Raw genomic sequence first — 19,183 nt, 5'->3', positions numbered from 1 at the left:
AGTTATTTTTCGGCAAATGTCCCCGGAAAATCCAATGCGGGAAACTAGTGTAGCAGCTCTGAGGATTTTATTATTAAGCAGTAGTAATTTATGAGTACAATTCATTGGATGCCCAACTGGCTATCCTATACAGAGAAAAACTGGACAAAACAAGTAGTGAGATGCTCTCACCCTGTCACTGGAAGAATCTGACCTTGATCTCGCTGGAAAGAGGCTTTGCGTCCCTTCTGTATCAGCCTCTGCGCAGAACTGCGTCAACCCTACGCAGTCTCTCTGTCACCTCTATTGGGGATTGCGCTGCTCTTCCTTCTGATCCTCTGCTGCCCAAAAACTTTGATTTCCAGCCTCTTGGTCTCACACCCTGGCTTCTGGCGTCTAAAACTCGATTTCCTCAGCAGGTAATTCGATCTCCATCTAGGCTTTGCATTGCCACTGCATCAGCATTGTGTGGGCTAGCGTCAACCTCTCTCTGGACGTCATTTTGTCCTCTCTGCCTTGTACTCTCTGGCCCAGGAAGACTCCTCACCAGATACTATCCCTACCCCTCTCTGCAAATGATCACTATTGAAAATCTCTCCGGCAACTGCGCTGCTTTAGAAAATCGAACTTCTGATCTTCTCTTTTTGTGTTCTCCAAGTGCCCCTCAAGCCTCTTCTTATATTTTTCTGTTGGACAACCAATGACCTAGATTAACTCCTAATCAATGGCTTAGATCATTTTGCTTTGATCCTCGTCTTCTTCTAGAAGTTACACCCACAATTTAGATTAATACCCATTAGTTATTTTAATTTCGTATGTTTAGATTTAGGGTCCCATTAAAAATAATTAATTATTTTAATAAAATTGTTTCCAGGTGGAATTTCCCAAAAAGAATTATGTGTATTGGAGAATGCATGTGTCTAAGCCTCCCTGCAAATTTTGAGACTTAGAGCACATCCAATGCTACCATAAATCAATAGTTTATATATGAACTACAGTGAAATGGGTTGTGGGCATTAAACAATGTTGTGCAAAACAAACTAAAACCCGAGGGGCTACACGGACCTTAAAATTTTGTACAATTAAGAGGAGCCATCATAAAAAGAGGGACAACCCCGCATATCCATATAGATAAAACAATATAATTGATTAATTTATATTAGATGATGATACAATCTGATTAATACATTAATGAAAAGGTATGGTCCTGACTCCTGATAAATAGTCACAACTCTTCGTAATTAGGGTTAGTTAGGTTAACTATGGTTGATTACATGCATTGCATTAGGAATTATAAATGTTTGTTTAATGGTCACTTCATATTAGTGACATATGACCATTGTGACATCTAAATGAGGAGGTTAGAGTTAGGTGGTTAAACCATCATACTGCTTAGGGTGTTATAATTTGTGATGATACATGATGTCATGGTGTATGCCAGAGGTGTATTTACTATTCGCTGCAACAGCAAAATAAAATTCAATCATCATCTTTTCTTGCCACCTTCCTATATATGCCTGCTCCCTAAATTTCTACATTCTTTTGGCTTTTATCTCTAGTGGAATAATTAATGTTTTTTTTCACAGTAGGTTGCATTCAATCTCTTAAATCAGTGACTAAACTTCAAAACAATATGTTTAGGTAAATAGCATATAACCTAAAATTGTGATCCTGCCATAGTTCTTGGCTAATAGACCCAGTTTTGGTTGGATAATATAAACCAACAAAGGACTGCCATATCTGTTCAATATATCTCTTTCAACTCGTATTCCATGAGGTGGACATTGAAAAGTTTTGGAATAACCAAGAGGAATCCATAAATATCTAAACATAGAGCCTGCAGGGCACCTACCAATCCCATCCTGATTAAACTGCTTCAAACTTTCAAATGATTCTCTAAATACTATTTATATGTTTATTGTTCTTTGTGAGTATGATTTTTATATGCATTTGAAAGTGTTTAACATTTTACAAATTTTTAACATGGCTACTATGAATCAACTAAATTAAAAGGGTGAGAGTTGTATGTATTTTATAAATGTGAGTCAGAAAAACACAACATTATGTTTGAAGCTGTAGGGAAATGCTGATCCTGTGTGGTAAGTAGTTTATGGTTTATAATAGTTTTTTTGGGTGGAAATACCTTTATTGCTGGATCTGTCACCCTTGTATGTAGGGTCTGTGGATCCATCTAGGATATATCATGGAAGCAGATCCCTTGGAGAAGTGAATGGATCTTGATCCCATGAAATGAATCCCGTGGAATGTGAAATGGACCCTGAAATTTTGAAATGGGTCCTGAGATTTTCAATACTTTTTTGACCCACCAATCATGCCCAAAAATCAATTTGAAGAAATTCCAAAACCCTAAACACCCAAAGTTCAACACCCTAATCCCCATAGTTGGTCAAGGTCTGATCTATCCTTATGTCAAGGTCTACTCTCGACTTTCGAGGTCTTATCTATCTATGTCAGATCTCAAGGTTTACTCTCAAGGTTTGATCCATCTTTATGCTTAAGGTCTGTTGTCAAGGTTTGATTGATCCTATGTTGCACGAAACTTCTAGGAACCCGGTGCTTCAGGCTGTACCCGTACCCGAAACTCGACCATCATGTAATTATCTATGTGAGTTAATATAGACTTGGTTTTCCTTCTAAATTGTCATCTATGGATCTTATTCCCTTTTTACTTGCAAGATAATGTGTTACTCATTTATTTATAACTTTTTTTAGATATATACATATCTATGAAACGAGATTCGTCCTATAGGCCCCACGAATCCCGAATCCATTGTGTCCGACACGATTCTCTCGAGATTCGTGTCCAAAAACCATGATACATCGTGTCCTATTTTGACACGTCGAATCCGACTGCGTGTCACGATTTTGGCAACGTGTCCTATTTTCCAGGACTCGTTAGGCGGCAAAAGTGACCTGCGCGGGTATGAAAAGGCTGCATTTGGTCATTACAGCCACGCATATTTTCATTTGGCAATCGTTTTGGCCGCTTAATGATAAAGTCTAGGCCCTAGTATTGATATGCTATTCATGGTAATGTTAAAATTCTTAAAGTAAAAGTGACATTCTCCTTAATCTTCATTTTCATCCTTTTACTTAAATTTTTAACATTACCATGAAATGACTCAGGATGTTTGAGAGTGGTTCCGGCCTCATTGGATTTCATATGGAGAAAGTAGAATTTTAGATTTCATTCAAAATCCAGCAGACTTATCAGTTTTTCAGGATTTTAGGATTGGGGGATTGTAATGTTTCCATTGAATTTTGTCATGTATTAGGGTATGGAATTCGTATTTAATCAAGAGCACCAATCCCTCTATGTATCTTGATGTTAATGACATTGGTTGTCGAACTCCTGTATCATGACCCTCCTAAAAATGTACGCATCACTCAAACAAAATCTTGACTTGACATGTTATGCTTGTTCTATCTTATGTTAATGCTTAAAGGGTGATATTAATGACAAAGATCCCTATACAGATACAGAGGTAATGACAAAGATACCTCTGGATATTAATGCTTAGAGGGTGATATTAATGACAAAGATACTGATTTTCCAACAAGACTAAAAAATCAGACATTTCTCGTGGTGGCGAGAGGGCCAAGCATAAGAAATAGATAATAGATTGACATGTATTTGAATTTTGTATGTACTATGCATGCTAATAGCTATAGATGAAGATCTATATTTGAAATCAATAAATTTGTATCATTAATTAAAATTTGTGTAAGAAATATCTAATTTTTAATATATATATATATATATAATAAAATAATATATAACGAATCCTATGTGTCCTGTTCCGGGGGGTCAACGTGTCCGGATCCGACACCACGAATCCCGAATCCTACGAATCTCAAATCCCCGTGTCAGGTGACTTAGATACATATATGACATTTTAGTCGGCGTTTCCGCTGACGTTTCCATTTTTGGGAGATGACGTTTCTAAATGCACCAGTTTCAGAAACTCTGAAATGTTTTAGCATTTCGTGCAACTTAGGATTGATCCTTTTCCTTATGTGCTACGTTGTTGCTTGCTTCACCCACATTATTGTTTAGCCGTGTCATAGCATTCAAGAAAACCACTTTATTTGCTGCTGATATGGACATGTGGACATGGCTCACGTAAACTGTTATGACTTGCTTCATGTTCGCGCAAATGGTCTTCAAAATTATCAATTATTAGTTATGTTACATGGATGGCTAATAGTAATATGCACGAGAACTCTCTTTTTTATTTGTAACTTCTAGTTCTACTATTGTGACTTGAATAGTTTTTATTCTGAAGTCTTTTTTTTTGTTATGGCTAATAATAATATGCACGAGAACTCTCTGTTTTGCTTGTAGCTTATAGTTCTATTGTGGTGACTATTCAATAATTTTTATTCTTAAGTCTCTTTTTTTGTTAATTATAAAAATATATTTATATTATTTTGTACATGCTGTTTCCCACTGTATCCAGATCCTGGCCTTTCAAAAATCTGGCAGATCAATATCCAGATCCTGATCCACACCCTTGTCTTTATTCTGCTAAAGTAGGAAATACATATTTTTAGAATCCCTTTGGCTAAGCTGCTGTGTCATGAGGACTTTTACTTGGACTCATCCACACCTACTCGGGGGGTTATAAACCTGGGTGTTCACATTCATACAAGCCCAAGCACGGTGCTGCTCCCCGCTAGACCACACTTCCATGGAATTTATAATAGTTTTAATTGAAAGGGTGTTTGGCATCTGTGCATTGAATAATTACCTTGAGATTTCAATTAATTGCTACCTTCGGCAATGTCAGAAAGAATTGACAAATTGAAATTATTGATTCGTTCCTAAATAAAAAGAACTAGATGCTGGTATTCTATTTAGAGTGGTAGCTGTAATTTTTTTTTGTGCTGACAGCGAAAAAAATGTACACGCTTGAATTGAAAGATTCTTTTTATATTGCAGAGGGTCCCCGCCGGAGTTCACTTCAGGCACTAAGGCTTGATTATGAAAGACATTTCAAGTACTCAGGGAAAATATGAATCAGTCATTGGAGAATGTTTGACCTTGTCATGAAGGCATCCTGGCTCTGCTGCTTAAGGAGATGACAGCTGGGGTGGAAGAAGTACTCACTGTAAGAACTATTGATCTAGATGTGAAAGGTCTTTTAAGTATTGCTCTGATGCTGATTATATATGATGATTGAAGATAGTGAAGAACTTTCCTTTTATGCTGAAGTTCCCAGAGGCTACTATTGAGTTTTTTAATGAAATTTTGTGATCAAATGATGTAGATTATTTCTGCTGATGAAAGCATTATGCTGTTGATGAATGTATAGGTGAGAAAAGACAAAATTTCCAGCTTGGAACTTGGTCTTATTTTTGATAGTGCTCAAATGGCCAGTGCTCTTTGAATGTAACTCTTTTTTATATATATTTTAAAGGTTAACGATGATCTTCTTCTGCGAAAAATTACATTCATTATTAGTATCACTGAGAGAAATTATGGTTAATATTTTATTCCGGACACCCCTTATTACAAGGGTGCATTACATCCTTTAGTGTATGCTAATATATATTCTATATATGCTTTATTTTTTGTACTGGGGAAGGATCCTATATGTTAGGAGGACTGCTGATGAGTCACATTTTTATACCTGAGCATTACCAGCAACTCATCTACTTAATAGAATGCATTTGAGTGAGGTTCGATTGAAGTGATAACATAAAAGAGGTGATTTAATTTCAGGCACCTTCAACCCTGGAATTGAGTAAACATGTTATGAATATAATTTATATGAAATAAAATAAATATAAATGAATAAATAGTAATCATAATTATAGTTAATTAATAATTAATTAATAATTAATTAATGAAGATGCATGTTTCTAACTGACATGACCATTCATTGAAGGGGAACTTGCCTAGGTATATAAGGGGGCCCTCATTGTAACATTCAATCATCCTTGTACATTCATCTTATCAATAAAAAGTATTACTTACAATACATGGTGTATTTTACATTTTAAAGTACAACAAGCCATAGTTTTGTTGCTATAGTGGTATCAGAGCCATTCGATCCTTAGGACGTTATCTGCTGCACAATCTGCCATTAAGCTTAGGTTCTGAAATCATGGAATTAAGTGAATTTCATAAATCTAGAATTGAACTGTTAAGTGAAATTCAAGAATCATGACAACAAATAAAAAGATCATTTACAGAATCATTAAAAACTTTTAAAACACCAGATTCAATACCTACAATGGAAGTTGACATTGACATGAAAGAGACTAACAATAAAGAATGCTCTGACCTGGAAAAGGATGTTGAACGTGTTAAATTAGAAACTCTTCGATGTGACATAAATGAGACTGAAAATCAAAGTGGGTATATGACAGTTGAAGATGAAAACAGGGAGGAAGAAAATGATTCTACAGAAATTATTGATGAAGAATCACTACATTTCGCAAAAGATCAGGAAGAGGTTATGTCAATTACAGATTACGATGGTGAAGATGACTATGCCGCAGGGCTTGCAGCGAGTTTGTTGGTATACCCGAAAGAGCATATCATATATAGAGATTATGCATTTGAAATATTGGATCTAAATTGGTAGAAAATACGCTAAGCTTCTTCAATCCCCATAATATGAGAGTTGATATATTGACAAAATCTTTTGATCGCCAGTTTTCAGGTGTCCAACTTGAACCATGGTTTGGTGTAACCTACCGTATTGAAAATATTCTGTCTACTCTTATAGAGGCTTGGGAAAATCCCCCTATTATAGACCCATATATACATTTCATTCCATGTGATTCTTCATTTAAAAGTTCAACTGACTTGAATATCGATGACACAATGGGAAATCCAATAGGAATTATTGGTGATCCATTGATCAAGATTTGGTATAAACTAGATCGAACATTTAATGTTCCACATACATACTTCTTGATAACCTTAAAAGAGGCTTATAAAAGCATAAAGACTTGTGCACTCACTGAGTTGTATGTGAACCTTCTTCGGGATGTACTCAACGAGACACTCTATCAGGCAGACATTGCTAGATTGGAAACAACATTTTCTGTTTTAGGAGAAGCTTGAGTTAAAGATTTCTGGGTTTAATGAAAAGCTACCAGTTTTAGCATAAAAAATTCTAAAATTCTTGACAACCTTTACACCGGCTGCAGATTGTTTTGAGGTGATGAAGGAAGACATGGAAAGAAACTATGTGAATACCAACATGGAACCTTTAAAGCATCCAACATATTTAAGATTACAGATTTTGCAAAAGGACTTTTGGCACGTGGACGACAAACCTTCTTGTCTTCTTTCACTGACTCTAGCAGACTTGATAACTTTATCCCAGAACTTTTTAGCTAGATTTATATTGAAGGTCTCTGTCACGGTAACTTATTGAAGGATGAAGCTATTTCTCTTGCAAATATGTTCAAAGAATTATTTTCAGCAACATTTTTGCCATTTGAGTTGTGGCATATAGAGAAAATCCTGAAGCTGCCATCTGGCATTGGCCTACTCCAGAATGCAAATGTGAAGAATAAATCAGAGGAAAACTTTTTTGTTGAGATTTATTTTCAAATGGATCAAGATATTGGTCAGAGTTCAACTAGAGCAAGGGCCATAATGGATCTCTTTGAAGATATTGTTCACAAGCCATGTTTTAATCAGCTCAGGACAAAGGAACAACTTGGATATGTTGTGAATTGTGGCATTAGGATGACACATCGTGTACTAGAATTTTGTTTCTGTGTTCAGTCTTCGAAGCATAGCCCACCATATTTACAGGAAAGAGTAGATGCAACTTGTAGATGGGGAAATGTACAATTGGGTGGAACTCATATTTTGGCATCGATTTCAGGGCAAGAACAAGGGGAAAATACTCAATTACTCAATGATCACGATGAAACCTGCCTTCGTAATTTAATATACACAGTAGCTGAAAACTCTTCAAAGCGTTCTCCATCTGGGTTGCTTTGGTCACTTCTCCAGCAAGATCCATAAATACGATTAGCTACATATTGATTAATAATTGGATTAGTTACACGACCACCCTCACCACAAAGAAGCAGAGTATCTGAATACCCAACATATTCAACGTGGCTCCCCAGTCCAACCTTGCCTGTCGTAAGCACTGTCGTAAACATTTCAAAGGATCATATAAATAATAATGGTACCACTTCATCTTGCCCAATTTGCCAGGTTGATTTTGACGAAAAGTATTCCATTATAAAATTGTCCAGGCTGTACGGATGCCCATACGATACACAACTTAGTTACGGTATGCGGACGAGGGTTTTCATTCTCTGGTCCTTCTCCAGAACAATCAACCGAGGCCAAATGAATGTACGGCCATGACTATACGAACCGTACGATTTTTACGAGGCATCACATAATAAGTAAAACAAATATAACAAGAAGTGACCTTTATAAAGTAATCATAAAGCAACTTTATAAGTTACTTTTTAATACGTTTTTTTAAAGTTATTTAAAAAATATAATAAATTAATTAATTAATATAATAAATAAATAAAATTATATATATATATATATATCTATCTATCTATCTATCTCTGGGGAAAAAATTGAGAAGAAAATCGGTATGGTTCAATAATACCACTTATGCCGAAATGATGTAGGCAAGTGAAGAAATTGTTGACTATTAAGCTTTGAGGACAAAGTTTTTTGAAGAGAGTGACAATATTACGAACATAATTTATTTAAAATAAAATAAATATAAATGAATAAATAAAAGCATAATTATAGTTAATTAATGATTAGTTAATGAAGAGACATATTTCTAAAGGACATGACCATTCACTAAAAGGACACCTACCTAGATATATAAATGGGCCCTCATTGTAACATTCAATTATCCTTGTATATTCATCTTATTAATAAAAATATTACTTACAATACATTGTGTATTTTACATTTTAAAGTACAAAAAACTAAAATTTTGTTGGTACAAAACATCTGAAATCCTTTACATTTTCTAAAAGCATTTCCCCATCTCTACTTTTCATTATTGGCTATTTACTATTTAGTATTGACCTACAGAATTTTAAGGCCAAGATGCTAGTATGTGATTCACCTTTCTAATTCATAAAAGCATGAAGGGGTAGAGTCATAGCCTACCTAGATCCCATAGGCTATTGATGGAAAATAAAGGGGTCAATAGAATAAAATAAATAATAATTAAATAAATAAAAGTGGAAAATAAAGGGGTCAATAGAATAAAATAAATAATAATTAAATAAATAAAAGTGGTAAAACCACTTTGTAAAAAATAAAGTGACCCATGGTTTTTGGAGAAAGAAAATATTATTAAAAGGAGAAAGAAACTCAAGGAGAGATGCGAAAATTTATTTGTAAACCCAACTCAGAAAATTTCTCAGTTTACAGCGTAAGTCTGGGTTTATAATTAAAAATTTCAGTGGTGGACTTTCTTTGAACAGTTTGAGTGAAACAGTGCTGTAGGTGACTGATTAAGTATTTCCTGCCCAGATCAATTTTCTCAAATATATTGTGCATCTATAAGTTTCAAGTCAACACAATTTAATAATGAAGGCACTATTCAACACACCGCTGATATAAGATAATGACACCCATGAGAAAATATCTTTTATTAAAAATCGAATATACAGAGAGCAGTTTAGAAAGATGGAACCTGGCAATTGTTGGAAGCCCTTAGATATCCCCAACCATACATATCAGTCCCTCAAGCACATCGTTCCAGCATTCAAATATGGAGACACTGCTCTGAAATTACATGCTGGTCCAGAACTATACAAATGTCCTTTCACGACCAGCTATCCACAAGATACAACACACAGATAACACGCTGTTGTAGAGTAATATATTATATAATAGCAGCGTAGGCACTTCAAGTATGTCTCACCCCCTTAAGAGCTAATTCTGGAAGTCGTGGACAGGGGCAGAAGATGAAACATGGTCTATGAGTCTCACACATGTTCAAGACTGCTACCAAATACAACCCAAGCACAATGAAGCTCGTCCAACAATTGATGGGAGCCACAGCCTCAGTGAAACAATAGGAAACTCGGCCTAAATATTATAGACTCAGTCACAGTCACAAATGGAAGATCTCATCCTTCCTTGCACAGTGAAAATCGTGACTTTTTAATCAGAACTCGTCCCAGGAGGGATATAAAGGTAAACCCTCTTCTTGTTGAGGGATTCGACATAGAAATCTAGAGGAAATCTAACAGAATCAACAACAAAGATTTGAGTCGACTTTACTGTTCCAAACTGCCAGTGAAAGACTAGTAAATTTGGTCCTTGAAATCAACCACTGTAGGGAATATGTCCCAGCCTCTCATTTATTCATTTCTTCAGCAAATTATCCTTCCCATGGCTAGGAGTTCGATGCAGCTGTTGGGTCTTCTTCAACCTGAAAGAATGAAATAGAAAATACCCAATAAGATCATAAAATCAATTGATAACACCTAGGTACCTCAATTTTTCTTGCAAATATCGTTCTCCATTGAAGTTCAGTGGTGAAATCTGAGTGATTTTACTCTCAAATCCAAGCTAGGGTGTCTAGTTTCAACATCGAATTCTGCTATGGCGGCTAGGGTTCCAAACCTTAACCTTCTCCTTCAACTCTCTCCATGAGCTGAATATTTTGATGATATGGCAAAGAAATGGGAAAATTTTGTGAGCCGATCCACAACCACATACATGCAATCTTTTCCGTGCACCGGAAGTAAGCCGATGATGAAGTCCATGGAAATGCTCTCCCACTTTTGCTCTGGGATAGGGAGGGGCTACAACAAACCTGCTGTAAGGCTCTAAATAATTTAATCAAATATTTACTCTAAACAAAATGTGAAACTTGCTTTAAAAATTTAACCAGAATTCATAATATGAGAATTTATCAATTTGATGTTGAGTACTTACCTGGGTTTTTGTGGTTGAAGATGCCTCAAATTTGCTCCCGCTCTCACTCCTGTTACCAAAAGACCAAAACCTCCCAGCCAAACCGGGTACAACCTAGGTACTAAGTTGCAAAATGCTTCCCAATTGATGCAATCTGACCCCGTGCCCAAAAACTTCAAGAACAACCAAGGCCCAGTCCTTACTATCTGTAACTTTTTGTTAAAAAATTTCTCCTTTCTTCTCCCGGTAATTTTCCTCCTCCCTCTTTTTACTTCGTCTCTGTTCCTTTATATTTTTCCCTGAGGGCTCTTCTCCAACTTTCAGTCAGTTGCATGTTCGTTTCCCTTTTTGTGTTGGCTTTGTGAGGAGGGTAAAGCATTTATATTAGAGGCGGTGGTCTCCCTTAATATGACAGGTTTCTTATTACTTTTGGAACTTATGCGTATGATCTCAACCACCCTCCATACTTATTGAAATTATAATGTGCCTTTATGACTTTGGTGGGTTAGGTAAATAACATATAATTATTATTTCTTTTAATTTTGTATAATATGCATAGTATCTTTTCAAATGTTCATTTCTTTTATTTATACTTGCCCCTTTTATTTATTCATATAAATTTATATTCCATTTTAATTTGTATAGTATAGAGTAATAATTTTTTATTTTGGATAATATTCTATGGTTACCTATTATGATGATGACACATACTAAAATACATATTCCTATTTATTTTTGCGAGTTAGGTATTTATTTAGTATCTTCAACAATTGCGCCTTTTATCCTATGCTTGGAATTTCTTCATAATTTAATATGACTACTAGTGTAGTGCAGGCAATGCATGCATATGTAGCTATCATATGCATGTGAATAATTCACATTTTGTTTGTACTGGTAGATGGGTCATTACACCTGTTGGATGGGTATGCTCTGTCTTGTTTTGCTGGAAAGTGTTGCACTACCTCACAAATCTCAACACATCTGTCTTGAGGCCTTTCCAGGTGAACCTCTCCCTGACCTTCCTGTAGGTCTTTAGATATCCTAGATGTCCTACTAAGGGTGAGTTGTGAGTTGCTTGCATGATTCTCTCTTTGAGTTTTGATTCAGGTACAAGATAGATCCGATCTTTATAGTAGATAAAGTCATTCATAACCCAATACCTACCATCACGGATCAATCCATCTAGAATCTCACTGGCGAATTTATTCTTTGAATACTCTCCTAACAGTAGCGACTTCCAATCTTTGGTCATCTCTATGTGCGTGAGAGTGGGTGGCATCCTCAATAGAGCGTCAACCACTATGTTGTTCTTGCCCTTGATGTATTCTATCTCAAAGTCATAGGTCTACAACATGCTTATCCACTTTTGTTGCCTCTCACTCAACTCCTTTTGTCCCATGATGAACTTCAGGCTGTTATGGTCTGTTTTATCTTAAATCTACATCCCACCAAATACTGCCTAAATTTGGCCAATGCATGCATTATGGCCAACATCTCCTTGTCATATATCGAATAGTGCAACTCATAATCTCTAAGCTATTGATTTTAGGTAGCATTGGATGTGCTGTAGCCACGAAAATTGGTGGAGAGGCTAAGGCACATGAGATCTCCAATACCCGGAAAGGGTTTGGGCAGATTTTAAACAGTTTGGGAGATATTACAATAATTAATATTTTTATTGAAAACCTTAAGTCTAAACTTAGGGAAAATAAAAAATTAATGTGAATTAATATAAAACTGTGTTAGAATGGTTCAAAAGTCATGGATCAAGCCAGATCTAATCTTAGCTGTTGATTAGGGGCTTAATCTCGGTCGTTGATTTGTGAACGAGAAAAGTATAAGAAGAGGCTTGAGGGTTACTTGGAGAACATATTGAGGGAGACCAGTCAGTTCAATTTCTTGAGCGGGGTTAGCTGCGAAATTGAACCAGTGGTTTGGTGAGCAGTCAAGAGGCAACAAGTATGGAACAAAGAGATGGGATCAACCACTAGAGATCAGCGCTGAGGCAGCAGAGGCAGGCACAGGGCATTTCAGGCAGACGCAGAGGCAGCTGGAGACTGCGCAGTCATTAACTGGGTCTGTGTGGGTGATGCAGAGAGGCCCAGGGTTGACGTAGTCAAGCAGGGGCTGACGCAGAGGGTCTGAGAGCCATGCAGAGGTCAGCTCGGCTGATGCTGGGATTGGGAGAAGTGTTGGAGATTTTTTTTTTCTCTGTGGGTAAGCTAGTTTGGCACCCTATTGTACTGAGGAATTGTTGAATAATAAAAACATCTCTTGTTGAACCGATTTTCCCACATTGGGTTTTTGCGGGGATTGTTGTCCAAAATAACTGTCAATGTGTTGATTCTTGTGCATATGTTTGTTTTTGTATTATGGTGTGATATCTGCAACAATATTTATTTTAATGTTTATTGAAGTAATTTCATAAATAACTTATTGTGAAATAAGTAGGAAAAGTAAATCAATTGCTGCAGCGATAGAATTTTCACATGGTATCAGAGGGAGTAATCAGAGAGTGTGAAAATTGGCAACTAGGGCCAAACTTCATGTGGGTCATCTTATCTATGGCAGCTGATATTTTTCTTGGATCCCTCTCAGTGAGAGGTGTAGGTTGATCTAAAGATCATCCAATTCCGATAAGTATTCATCAAGTTATGAATTTATTTGTGTTATAAGACAATTCATTAAGGTCAGCCAGCAACTAAATAACACCCATATGTGCTCAACGTTTTAGTATAAAAGGAGATGACTTGAGAGTCATTCTATACACGCTTCTCTCCACTCGCTTTGGGTTTTAGTGGAAGAGAAATCTAGGAGAGGAAGCCCTAGACGTTAGAAGAAAGGAGTCTGCCCTAGCCGCAACAAAGAAGATACCCCAGCAAAGCTATGGAAGGGATCTACACGTTGACTTAAAGGAGCCCTTACCTTTGTCATGGAAGAAGTTTAACGCAGCTATGGAGGAGGCCTTAACAAGCCCTAGACGCTGTCCTAAAGAAGCTCTAGACGCTATCCTAAGGAAGTCCTAGAGGTTATCCTTAACAAGCCCTAGACGCTGTCCTAAGGAAACCCTAGAGGTTATCCTTAACAAACCCTAGACGCTATCCTAAGGAAGCCCTAGACGTTGTCCTAAAGAAGCCCTAGACGCAGTCCTAAGGATGCCCTAGCCACAGTCCATTGTGCAACACACAATACATCAGAAAGGAGCTCGTTGAGGAGGAGAACTTCTGAGTTAGGCTGCAACAAAGAAAGGAAAGCCCAGCATGGATTTCAGGACTGTCTTAAGGGAAAACAAGGGTCCGAAAGTGTTGGAAGGGCACTGTGAAACACATTGGCACATTGGGACAGCAAACACATTGGGACAACAACATGGTACAACAATGCAACAATGGGACAACAACAATGATGATGGGACATTAGTAACAATTGGGACAACAACAATGACATGGTGCAGCAATGGGACAACAACAAACATGGTGCTGCAAGCACATTGGGCAAGGTGCAGTAAGCACATAGTGGCAAGCATGGTGTAGTAAGCACATGGGACTGTATGGCAAGCATGGTGCAGCAATGGCACATGATGGCACATGATGTAGTACAGTGATGGGTACCGTCATGATTGATGAAGCATGATGAGATGCAACATAGTGATGATGGGGGCGGCATGGTGCAGCGCAGTGAGGTGCAACAAGATGATGAGGAGCAACACAATGATAGGTGCAACATGGTGATGGAGTCACCTGGGAGAATCAATTGAAGCAACATGTCTTCAACTGAGTTCAGCTACCTCATGTATCATCTACTTAGAGATGATCTATGCTCTTATTTAGATAAGTCAAAGTGTTGGCTTCTGTTGTATATATAACATCTCTCTCTCTCTCTGCTGAACTATTGAAGAACATATGAGAAAAATTGATCAAGGGTTTCCCCACATTAGGGTTTGTCCCTAGTTAGCGCGATATCTTGTGTCCTCTTGTCTTGGCATGTCTTCTACGATCTATGTTTATGTTCTATCTACAATTTACTTTAATGCTGATGTGGTTGCTAATTTGGAAAAGATATTGAGCTAACTCTGAAAATTGAAATAAATTGCTCTAAGCATAGAACTTACTTAAAATTAACATGGGATTGGAGCTGAGGTGAAGACAAAGCCCAAGCAAGAGTGAAAGATTAATCACCGAAGACAATTGGGAAAGGACAAAAGGATCAATGGATTCCTCGTCCCTTTTCAAATTCACCAAGGGTGAAATCGAGGCAGAGAATATTATCAGAATGGCGTAGCGGAAGCTTCTAATGGCCTACCTAAAGATCACTTCATTGGGAAGTCCGGATCTAAGGGTGGAAGGAAAGGAAAATGCCCTGTTTGTAATAAGTTCAACCATCATGTGAAGGAGTGTCTGAATGGTAGGGACACATCACTTGATGATGATAATAATCATTCTAGGGACATCTTCAATGATCAGAGGAATGACAGGTAATGCAAGGCATCAAGGAAACGACTGACTCTTTAAAGAAAGCAAGAAACCCCAGGTATGAAGAATCAAATGTTGTTTCTGATAAGACAAAGAAGCATTATCTTGTATTGGCCCTCTCATTCAGACTCTTTAGGAATCTGGCTTATTGATTGTAGTGCTTCATGGCACTTCATTGGATAGAAGGGTGCTCTCTCTAATTTGGTAGAGATGGAAACAATCGTGGGATTATACTTGGAGTCGATGCCACCTATCCCGGAAAGGGTGTAGGGAATGTTACGCCTCAATTGGATGAGGGTAACTCGATTCATTTACAAGAATCTCTTTATGTACCTGATCGCAAGAAGAACCTAGTGTCCATTTTGGCAATGGAAATCAAAGGTTTCAAGGTGGCATTCATCGATGGAAAGGTACGTGTTTGAAAATAGAATTTTCAAAGATGCTTTTGAGTTCAGAGTTGGCAATTTATATCAAGTTGCAAGATGGTCCATTGGTGACCATGTCAGTCGACACATCTCATCTATAGCACGAAGGTCTACTTATTATGGGGCCCTACCCGATGTGAGTTAGATGGTGACAGGGATGCCTGATTCAAGAAGAGCATGAAGGTACATTTTTGAGATGTACCGAAGGAAAATCTTACAAGGGGACCATTCCCCTCATGTAGCAAGTCCACAGGTTTGGAACAGCCTGAGGCGTTTGAGATTCATGATCAGGAATCTCATGCATGCAGGTGGAAGAAAGCTCTCTATGGCTTGAAGAAAAACACCCCGGGCGTAGTATGAGAGGATTGATAACTGTCTGATGAAGCTGAGATTCATTTGGAGTGAAGTCGATCCAAACCATTGCTTGAAGGTTGTGGATGATAGACCTCTCATACTGGCACCTTGTAAGGACGACCTCTTTCTGACAATTGCAGACCTTCTCATTTGCAGAAGTAAGGAGAAGTTGGATTTCGGATTTGGAATAGTGAACTGCAAGCCCGTGACTACCTTGATTGAGCTTAACTTTAAGAAGTTATGTGGTAGTGATGTCGGACCAGATTTGGGAAATGCCTCTGAGTTCCATAAACTCATTCACATTGATGTTCTTGGTGAACTTTCGTCTGGATATATGTTTTGCAGATAGCATGATGAGCTCATATATGGTTGAGCCTCACTGGATTAGTGCCATGAATCTTCCGAGATATCTTCAGGGCTCAATCTCTCATGGATTGAGATACACTGCCGAAAATGTGAAGCTGCATGACTATTCGAATGCTGACTAGGCGGGCAGTGTGGAGGATTGCAAGAGCACTTCTGGGTGTTGGTTCTCTTTGGGTTCTGCTCGATATCCTTGATGAGCAAGAAGCAGAAAACAGTTGCTATAAGCACCGTTGAGACCGAATACATAGCTACGAATATGATCTCATGTGAAGCTGCCTGGTTGTGGAAGCTTTTCAGTTAGCTGTTTGCACACGTGATGGATACCACCATGATCCTCTGTGTCAACCAAGGGGGGATTCTATTGTTGAGGAATCCTGTATTCTATGATTGCTCCAGCACATAGACATCAGATACTACCTTATCTGGGATATGGTACATCGATGAGCGAGGAGGCTCCATCGCATTGAGACTGATGTATAGGTCACAGATATTCTGTCGAAGCCCCAAGGGAAAGGTCAAATTTGTGACTTTCCCGAACGACTTGGAGTTGTTGAGAGATCCTCTTATGAGGGTCCTACATGATGCATGCATTGACCTCTGGGAGCTCTGGGGGGCTTGGGGTACTTCTTGGAGCAACAAGCGACCATAGGGCAACTCACCCTCCCCTAATGGTGCGTTGTGTACAGGGTGAATGGTTCAACCTTCCCTTATGATACCCCGTGGCGACTTAGGGACAGGATGAGAGGTTCTCCTGTCGAGGCATCCTACACATGTAGTCTAGGACTCATGGGAAGTACCTCTCATCTGGCCAATGAGTAGGGAAATGGGGTTAGGGACCATAGTAGTACTATTGATGGACGCATCGTTGTATCTACCGTAGTCCCTATTGTAGGATGACCTCCATTGATCTGGGATCAATATGAATGGTTTGAGACACTCTCTTGTGATATTGATCTGAGATCAATGAAACTGACTTCGAGTCAGTAAGAGTGATATGACTCATTCTCTTGGAACTGATCTAGGATCAGTAAGAGTGGTATGACACTCTCTTCATATGGAACTGACTTTGGGTCAATAGAGAATGGTATGAGACATTCTCGATCAATTCTTCTTCTTCATGGTTCAACAGAGCAGTGCAGGGCACTGATGGCAGAGATAGTACAGTCTAGCAGAGGGATCAACGGATGGAGTTTGCCCTAGTTGAGAGGGAGTGTTAAAATTGGAAACTAGGGCCAAACTCCATGTGGGTCATCTTATTTATGGAAGCTGATATTTTTCTTGGATCCCTCTCATCAAGAGGTGTAGGATTGATCTAAAGATCATTCGATTCCGATAAGTATTCATGAAGTTATGAATTTATTTGTGTTATAAGACAATTCGTCAAGGTTGGCCAGCAACTAAATAACACCCACATGTGCTCAACGTTTTAGTATAAAAGGAGATGACTTGAGAGTCATTTTACACACACTTCTCTCTTGATTTCTCTCCACTCGCTTTGGGTTTTAGTGGAAGAGAAATCTAGGAGAGGAAGCCCTAGATGTTGGAAGAAAGGAGGCTGCCCTAGCCACAACAAAGAAGACAGGCCAGCAAAGCTATGGAAGGGATCTACACGTTGACTTAAAGGAGCCCTTACCTTTGTCATGGAAGAAGTTTAACGCAGCTATGGAGGAGGCCTTAACAAGCCCTAGACGCTGTCCTAATGAAGCCCTAGACGCTGTCCTAAGGAAGCCCTAGATGTTGTCTTTAACAAGCCCTAGACGTTGTCCTAAGGAAGCCTTAGACGTTATCCTTAACGAGCCCTAGATGCTGTCCTAAGGAAGCCCTAGATGCTGTCCTAAAGAAGCCTTAGACGCAATCCTAAGGATGCCCTAGCCACCGTCCATTGTGCAACACACAATACATCAGAAAGGAGCTTGTTGAGGAGGATAACTTCTGAGTTAGGCCGCAGCAAAGGAAGGAAATCCCAGGATGGATTTCAGGACTGTCTTAAGGGCAAACAAGGGTCCAAAAGTGTTGGAAGGGAGTTGTGAAACACATTGGCACATTGAGACAGCAGCAATAGGATGGTGTTGCAAACACATTGGGACAACAACATGGTACAACAATGCAACAATGGGACAGCAACAATGATGATGGGACATCAGTAACAATTGGGACAACAACAATGACATGGTGCAGTAATGGGATAGCAACAAGCATGGTGCTGCAAGCACATTGGGCAAGGTGTAGTAAGCACATAGTGGCAAGCATGGTGCAACAATGGCACATGATGTAGTACAGTGATGGGTACAATCATGATTGATGAAGCATGATGAGATGCAGCATAGTGATGATGGGGGCAGCATGGTGCAACACAATGACGTGCAACAAGATGATGAGAAGCAACATAATGATAGGTGCAGCATGGTGATGGAGTCACCTGGGAGAATAAGTTGAAGCAACATGTCTTCAACTGAGTTCAGCTACTTCATGTATCATCTACTTAGAAATGATATATGCTCTTATTTAGATAAGTCAAAGTGTTGACTTCTGTTGTATATATACTATCTCTCTTTCTCTCTGGTGAACTATTGGAGAACATATAAGAAGAATTGATCAAGGGTTTCCCCACATTGGGGTTTGTCCCTGGCTAGCGCGACATCTTGTGTACTCTTGTCTTGGCTTGTCTTCTGCGA

General features: G+C 38.4%; 1 protein-coding gene and 1 pseudogene across 2 annotated transcripts in view; both read left to right on the top strand.

The window, feature by feature from the left end:
* Positions 1-19,183, top strand: part of LOC149141845 (Urb2/Npa2 family protein) — a 257,141-nt gene that overhangs the window by 224,969 nt on the left and 12,989 nt on the right. Inside the window, exon 10 of one of the 2 annotated variants that reach the window (XR_016264824.1) lies at positions 4,943-5,315. Coding sequence is in view for 1 of the 2 variants with exons in the window: in XM_089449600.1 (XP_089305726.1) it covers positions 4,943-5,019 (77 nt within the window). In the remaining variant the exon portion in view is untranslated. Of the gene's footprint in view, positions 1-4,942; positions 5,449-19,183 lie in introns of those variants that run through there. The other variant, XM_089449600.1, reaches the window with a different exon arrangement.
* LOC149141846 (nardilysin-like pseudogene) lies at positions 6,240-7,996 on the top strand (annotated as a pseudogene).

Source organism: Pinus tabuliformis, chromosome X (genome assembly GCF_031772625.1).
Source record: "Pinus tabuliformis cultivar Carrire ecotype Pingquan chromosome X, CPIR1, whole genome shotgun sequence".
NCBI classification, from domain to species: Eukaryota; Viridiplantae; Streptophyta; class Pinopsida; order Pinales; family Pinaceae; genus Pinus; species Pinus tabuliformis.
This window is presented reverse-complemented; position numbering and strand designations above follow the sequence as displayed.